Source organism: Eleginops maclovinus, chromosome 21, assembly GCF_036324505.1.
Source record: "Eleginops maclovinus isolate JMC-PN-2008 ecotype Puerto Natales chromosome 21, JC_Emac_rtc_rv5, whole genome shotgun sequence".
In the NCBI taxonomy this organism is placed as follows: domain Eukaryota; kingdom Metazoa; phylum Chordata; class Actinopteri; order Perciformes; family Eleginopidae; genus Eleginops; species Eleginops maclovinus.
The window spans coordinates 3159247-3166819 of NC_086369.1; the positions used below are offsets into that span (position 1 = coordinate 3159247).

Sequence of the window (7573 nt, forward strand, 5' to 3'; positions counted from 1 at the left end):
GGATGCGTAGATATATTTGGGATTGTCCTAAAGATTTCAAGGATCCCCTTAATGCAACATTTAAGTATTGCCAGTGCACAGTTAATCATGGGATGCTAAGGGTCTGCGAAGGATGAACCAGGTGTTTCCTCCAATTTAGCATTTCTTTGACTCTTCAGGACTTGTTGACCTGTTCTGTAGACAGAGTTCATGCCGTGGTAAACTCTGCCCTGCTGTGACTCGTAATAGGATTAAGTGGTTGTGAGGAGGACAATTGGTGAGGGAACACAGAGCTCCGTCGTGCAAGTTGTCTGGCAGAGGGTTGGTTCTCCACCACCCACACACAAACACACATTTGAGTAATTGAGTCCTGATGGGCAATAGTTACAATGAGCATGCACTGAGTGTGCCCTGTGGCGCTCCAGATGCTGGTTTAAAGATAATGATGATGCAAAACTGGCTGCTAATAGCAAAGGGACCTGTCTGTCAGGAGAAGCCTGTTCCTGCTTCACCTCGCTGCTCACATGATCCGACAGGCATGTTGCATTCAGGCACGTTGCATTCTGTCACGCAACCGTCTGATGGATTCTGTTTCTCTGCAGGCTTTGACTTGAAGGAGGAGCGTTGGTGTGAGGACAAACACAAGACAGACACAACTCTTTGATATCCAGTGAAGAGGTGAGGAGGCCTTGCTGAAGCCATTTTCAGACAGATGGAGAAAGTGTGGCAGAAATCTGTTGCTCTGTGAGTGTTTTTATTACCCTAAAATATCGTAGGACTTCACCTCGCAGGCGTAAATCAAAAGCAAAGGCTTTTTTGTCCAGGAATTAATAAAACGTTTGAAGTGTAAATCCTTCACATAAAAACCCTAAACTGTTATGATGTTCATAAATCTTGAAATAAAAATAAGAAGAAAGGGAGTAAAAGACATGATTCATGTGATAGATACTATCTCCACTCATTTATAACAGCTGACCTTCTGATTGGTAGATGGTGTTCAGGAGGAGGATTTGGCGCCATCTCCTGTGTCAGATTTTATATGGAATTAGATCCAGAAAAATACAAATGAATAGCGTGCGTGTACTTGATGGGACCATTTCTTTTTTAAATTAATAACTACTCAAAACTGTTATGACAAATTATATTGACATAAATCAACTTTTTTTAATTACATATTTAAATAGAAGGTTTTTTAAAATAAATTCATTAAGGAATAATTCACATTCAAAGGAGAATTTAAAAATGATCTCTAATTATAAATATAATGAATATACTAAACTAACTGGTATTGGTGTGTTAAACTAAATAGAAACAATACGTTTGATACCCATGGATCTTAAATATAATAATTAATGAATGCATTATTTTGACCACAGTAACATAAGCTCTACATTAATACTCCATAATAAACAGCTTTATTTTAAATACCTATAATAACTTAAACAAATGATGTCACATATTTATAACATAAGCTTTAAATAACATTAAACTATAATTAAAAATGATTCAGCTTTATGATTAAGGGTTTACACTTTGCTTTATTTCCTTTATTCATGGGTTGTCTTAAGAAATAGAACTGTGATTTTTCATAGAACGAGGAAACAATGTGTTTTAATATAATCCTTTTTTCATAAATAAATAGCAGAGTATGAACATTAATATTTTGACCCCCTGAAGCGGTGTTAATCACAGTCATTTATTTAAGCAAAAAGGAATCGAGTTACTGCCATTTCAAGTTCAAACAACATCTGGTGACCTGAGTGAACTCTCCTTCACATTAGCTTGCCTGTTATAAACACTGCAACCCCCACAGGAAGTGAACATGCTCCAATAACAGAAGTAAACAAACAAAATAACATAAAACTGGCAGGGTGCGGAGGACCTAAAGCAGATATTTTGGTCTCATTATTTATTTCCAGTGGATTTTCCCCCCGTTAAAGTTGGTTGACTTTGAAATCAGTTTCTAAATGTTATTGTTTGACATGTAAAAGCTTCTTAAAATGTGAATCCATCATCTGGTAAAGCGTTTAATGAGAAATGTCCATTTAATTAGCCTTATCTTAGATTCGAAGTCTAACTGCTTGTGCTTCACTTGATCCTCACTCCTGTAGAAGCGCTATGGACCTTATGGAGAGCTGCAAATGTTTTAAACCAGAGAAATAATAATGACAATCATATTTTTTATACTTAACTTTACCTTACAAATATTCATACTCACTTTGCATAGTTACCCTAAAATATCATTAATACTTCACACACTCTTCTTCTTGAATCCTTTGGTTGGATGTCACAGTATTAAAATATGTTAAATTGTATGTTTTTTGCACCATTATATATTAAGTTTCATCTTGCTTTGGGCTTCGGCTCGAGTTAATGTATTTATTATACCGCTTTGATAATAATTGACTATAAAGACACTTTTGCTCTACGTTGTTGTCTTACGCTGACACGTGATGAAACACATACAGTGCATTATACAAATATTGGGTTGTCACCAGCACAAATACAATTTCTGCTTCATAATTTCTTTATAAATGATACAATATTCCCCTAAACAAGCTTATTAAACATAGTCATTCATTACTGGAATGTGTACAAAACGTGTGCATGTGTATTGATGGGTCATTCCTCACAGAAATCCACTATTGTTTTAAAACAAAGAGGAGAAAAATGACTGCCAGTGTTACAATTTGGACATGTTTTCCTGCTTAATGTGAAGAAATGACCCCCCCTTGGCTCAGTGTTTCTGCTGCACTGCTGGCTCACTGCGTTTCGGGCCCAAAGCCAGAAAATAGTCAGTCACTCGCTGTCGTCGGTTCGTTGTATTAGTTTTGGGCCAGCAGCAGAAACACGATAGTCCACTTGGGACCTGTTCTCTCTCGGTCATACAGTAATTCTCGCATTCATTTCACAGCTATCATCGTCATTAACATCATTGCATTGGCTCTGCAGTACAGTGGTCATCAGAAAGTCAGGGATACGTTCAAACATACAATATTGCACAATACAGTAAGTATACACAGCTGTGAACTCTGGCATACTTTTAGCACGTACACACTCTGTAATCTGGACTGGCCTTGTTGAGTGTCTGTGCAAGCTGGATGTTTCAGTGTCACTTTGACCTCTAAAAGTAGTCGTGTGAAAACATGAAAAGCTGTGTGTTTATCCCTAAAAGTCACATTAAAAAGTGCATGGATAAATTACGCAATACATCCACACATTGGGTGCGCTTGTTATTTCTTAAATCTGATTTTCTTCCACACTTTCCTATTATTGATGTTGCATATATAATATATGTATATATATTGAGTACTCAAATGCAGGTGTTTATTTATTTCAGATTAATCTGTGAATTGTGTCCTTAAAATTGGGATAAAACAAATTAGAAAGGATCTAAAAACAAATTGGAGTTCAAGCTAACTATGAAAATATTTCCTGAAATTGTTTTTTTAGGCGTCTGAATACGGCATAGAAAAAAATATTTGGGGGAAAAGGTAAATCAAGTACTACATTCTTTGGTTACATTTGATTGGAAATGTTTGGTTTGGGGATTTGTTGAAGGTGCTTTGTGGTCTGTACAGCTCTAGATCTGCAGGTTCAGTGAAATTCCGCTTGCTTTACAGACCTGTTTGTGTGCACAGTGAAGTGCTCAAGGAACACTTTCTGGTGTCTGTTTGGGATGATTTAGTGTTAATTTGGATGTTGTCGAGTCCTCCAGGGAAACAGCAATGTTCTTACATTAATGCTCATAGATAGATAGTTGTAATGTAGGTAGATGTAATGTCTTGTTTGGCGTGTTGCTCAGTAGATCAAACCTGTGATGTTCTATGTTACAGGTCAGGAGTGTTTTACCTCAACCACAATTTTGCCTGCATATGGATCCCATCATCAAAGAGTCCTCATCACCGATTCAAAGAGCTCTCAAGTACCAGCCTTACTGCTCCAGTCCACCTTTGGTGACACAAAAGACTTCAAGAGGATCTAGATCTCGGTCTACAGATTCTGGTCCAGCCAGTGGATGTAGTTGTTCATGCTTCTCCACCCAACCTTAGACATCATCGGCAGATACGCAAACACCATGCAGCCATGAAAACCGTCCTCGTAGTGATCGCTGGTCACCGTGACGCCGGCGTCCTGCAGCCGCCTGACATACATCAGCCCGTCATCCCTCAGCACGTCAAACTCACACGTCATCACGTATGCTTTGGGCGTCCTACCCAGAACCCCCTGCTCTGCCAGCAGCGGTGCCGCCCTCACATCAATAAGCTGGGGTATCTCACCCATCACCCGTGGCGATCCCGTTTCTCGCACCACGGGGCGGAAGTGCTTCCTGCGTTTCGCCGGCAGCAGAGCGGTCCAGTCCACCTTGGAGCGGATGCTGCTGCTGAGGGCCAGCTGGTCCAGGGAGCTGTGGTTGTTGGCCAGCAGGACGGGCTCCAGGGAGGTGTCGGCCCCCAGGTACTGTAGCCAGTAGCGAGCCATGATCGGCCTGTAGAGGATGGGCACGTCCCGGTTCTGCTGGTAGGACGGGGTGTAGAAGTCGAGCGCCTGCAGCACGGGGTAGATCAGCGCCTGCAGCTTGAAGTTCACCGTCAGAGAGTCATCAGAGCTGAGCTGTGGACACAGGCAGGGTTATTCCACAACTCACAATATGCGTTTATGAGGAACAACTTTCAGCATTATTATAAGTAATAATATAGTCCACTACTGTAGCAACTATATATATATATGTATAAATATATATATATATATCTTACTACAATATGCAGGTTTATGTATTTAGATATAGAGGGAGACTTAACTTACTACCAATATGTGATATGAAGTGACATGTGGTTAAGTGTGCCTTTGTTTTCCTACCTCTTGTGCCACAGCAGCAGCCAGGTTTCCCCCGGCGCTGTCCCCTGACACACACACCCTCTCCGGGTCGATGCTGTAGCGGTCTAAAACCTCAGCAGACAGGAAGGCCCGTGACGCCGCTAACGCATCGTGGTACTGAGCTGGGAACACCGCATCTGGAGCGAGACGGTAACTAAAGACACAGGAAATCAAGATTATACGTAGATATTTGTTGGTTTAAATGTATATCCTTCCAAGCATCTTACATAAATGCTGATGTAAGTAGACTATGTTCAGTAAACTGTAAACAGCATTGTTTGCCTTAACTACAGCTCGGTTTATGCTTCAAAATGCATAATAAAAAGGGACAGAAAGGGACAAATAGAAAATAAACTGCCCGACAAAATAAAGTTATTGGTAAAATAATTCAAAACTCAGATTTAAACTCAGATTTTGAAAACTGATGTTGATGGGGCTCCTTTGGGAAGAGAGGTTTCCCTAAACACTCTATTTGGGGATGATCTCCCTTTATATAATCAGCAATATTTACATTAAATATAATTTTTCCCAACATTAAGTTTACTGCAATGTGACAGAACTTACTCCACAGACATGACGACAGAGTCCAGGTCTTCCGCCATTTTCCGACAAAGAAGGTCGTATGATCGCATCCCTGTGAGGCAGATCATGATGTCATGTGAACAAAAAGGGCATTATTGTAAATCACACTGGCTTTTCACAGTCATAAATGTTAACCTGAAAAGTTAAATTGTTCAATATCAATCCTCCTTTTTTTTGGCATCTTTCCAACTTTTTAAAAACACTCACTTCCACTGCAAAGAGCCCACCCTCCACCGTGGAAATAAATGACTCCTCTCTTCAGCTGCTTCCCTCCCTTTGGCTGGAAGACTCGGGTCGGCACGCCGGCCAGCGTGGTGTCCGTCACGTGCACGGCGGGGCAGGAGTGAGCTTCGATCTCCTCCACCAAGGACACCACGTGGTTCAACAGGTGGATCCGATGACACACACCCAGAGCGTGGGCCACATCACTCTGAAAATACAAACACACATGGCAGTTATTTCGTGGATAAAGGGAGTTTTCTATACCTGAGAGAAACACTTACGATCCCTCAGTACAGAGAAGACACTGAAATCCAAATTGTATTGACTTCACTTCCAGACATTTTCTATCCTTCAGCTTACCTCTTGTAATTTAGTATTTATTCCTTAATTTATCAGGTGTGATCGTTCTCTGGAGCCCCTCCCTGCCGTTATAAAGCTTGAAAGACTGAAAGAATGAGCAGGGTGTGAAAACCCGCCCTGCACTTTAAGCAAGAGCAGAAACGTGTGCCCCCACAATGACGTTTAAGATTATAGGATTTGGATATGCGAGTGGGCTTAGCTGAATACTAGCATGATACACAGATGTTACATTGTTCAGGAGCAGGGATACCTCAAGCCACTTCATTTTGTTCTGTTTAATCTGGCTGCTTAAAAGTAAATATTTCCAGGAAAAAGAATAAAGAAACCCTTTGGTGACGCATTTTTCAGACACGTTTTTAATTGGTTCATTTAGCTTAAGAGCTGGCTCCACCCAGAGCAATAAATGGTCAAAAAGTGGTTTATTCTAATCTTATTGAACCTGCAGCATTTTACTGTACTGTTTGTCTGTAATTATAACTCATTTCATTATCATTATTTCAACTGTAATATAGAATTATATTATAGGCCTTCTCTAGAAAACATTTCTATTAATATGTATTGCACTGCTGTGACCTCTCCTGTTTTGTGTTTATGAACTGTCACATTAATCTCACCTACTGTCACTTCTAAATAGATAAATAGATTAGATACTGATTCCAAGTTGGCAAATTATTGGGTTACAGCAGCAGTGTGTTAAGGCATTCAAATATTTTAAAGGTAGAATAAAGTATCGACATAATAAAATAAAAACATATCTGCAGTGGAAAAGAAATATATCGCAAATAATTCACACTAAAATATTCCGGATAAATTGAAATGCTCTACAAAAAAAATTCAAAAACTGCAGCAACAGAAATAAAGGTGTAGCAGCAGAGACATAAACATAAGGTAGTGTGTGCAAGGTGGCTGCTGTGCATACTCTTGTCTTCTCGTAATTGTCTAACCCTGACGGCTCACTGTTTCCCCTCTGAACAACCTGTCTTCCTCTGCCTTAGTGTAAATGCATCCTCTTGCTCTCACCGCCTGCATAAAGCTCCGGAACAGCGCGTCCAGCAGCATCAGCTTCCACGGCTCGCTCACCCCGCTCGGTAGCGGGAGGTAGACGTAGTATGCGGCCGCCGACAGCAGCACGGTACCGGCCAAACCGAGCCTCATTGCGGCGGAAGTTTACCTGTCTGAAGTCTACCGTTCACCCGGATTACACTGTACCGGTTGCAGGAGATTGGTGGCTCCGCAACGGATTGTCAATATACTGAGGAATGACCACGATTTCAAAATAAAAGCCGATTTTAAGATTTGCGCTCAATGTCATTTGCGGCAATTGCGAACAGCATAGGGAAGTCTTATTTTGAAAATTGTTTCCAGGAAGTAGGGTATGCATTGTGTAATGTGGTCGCTGATGGGAAATGTAGTTTATTTTATTGATGAAAAATTATATCATGTATAGAAAAGACACCTTTGATTTTTATGTACAAAGTACTTTGTATTTATATGTGTAAACCTACTTGGTAATAAAACCGACTCCGGCCTACACTAAGCAGTAACATTATCC

At 40.4% G+C, this 7573-nt stretch overlaps 1 protein-coding gene and 1 long non-coding RNA gene across 2 annotated transcripts; one reads left to right on the top strand and one right to left on the bottom strand.

Annotated features, from left to right (window-relative positions):
• Nucleotides 1-589: 589 nt before the first annotated feature.
• Nucleotides 590-6357, top strand: LOC134883760 (uncharacterized). Its single transcript, XR_010168326.1, has 3 exons — nucleotides 590-657; nucleotides 3816-4605; nucleotides 4857-6357. It is a non-coding gene; the product is annotated as an uncharacterized LOC134883760 (long non-coding RNA).
• On the bottom strand, nucleotides 1662-7268 carry LOC134883755 (neutral cholesterol ester hydrolase 1-like). The gene is made up of 5 exons (XM_063912159.1): nucleotides 7042-7268; nucleotides 5647-5869; nucleotides 5422-5491; nucleotides 4840-5011; nucleotides 1662-4593 (listed from the first exon to the last, which is right to left on the bottom strand). Exons 1-5 carry the CDS (start codon nucleotides 7174-7176, stop codon nucleotides 3973-3975), a joined length of 1221 nt encoding a protein of 406 aa, XP_063768229.1. The 5' UTR covers nucleotides 7177-7268; the 3' UTR covers nucleotides 1662-3972.
• Nucleotides 7269-7573: the final 305 nt, after the last annotated feature.

Excerpts from the sequence above, each read along its gene's own strand:
- LOC134883755 (XM_063912159.1), bottom strand. The coding sequence starts at position 7,176 with ATGAGGCTCGGTTTGGCCGGTACCGTGCTGCTGTCGGCGGCCGCATAC. Across the intron at positions 5,012-5,421 it reads TCTGTCGTCATGTCTGTGGA|TTACCGTCTCGCTCCAGATG; the intron begins GTAAGTTCTGTC and ends CTGTGTCTTTAG. Across the intron at positions 4,594-4,839 it reads CTGCTGCTGTGGCACAAGAG|CTCAGCTCTGATGACTCTCT; the intron begins GTAGGAAAACAA and ends CTGTGTCCACAG.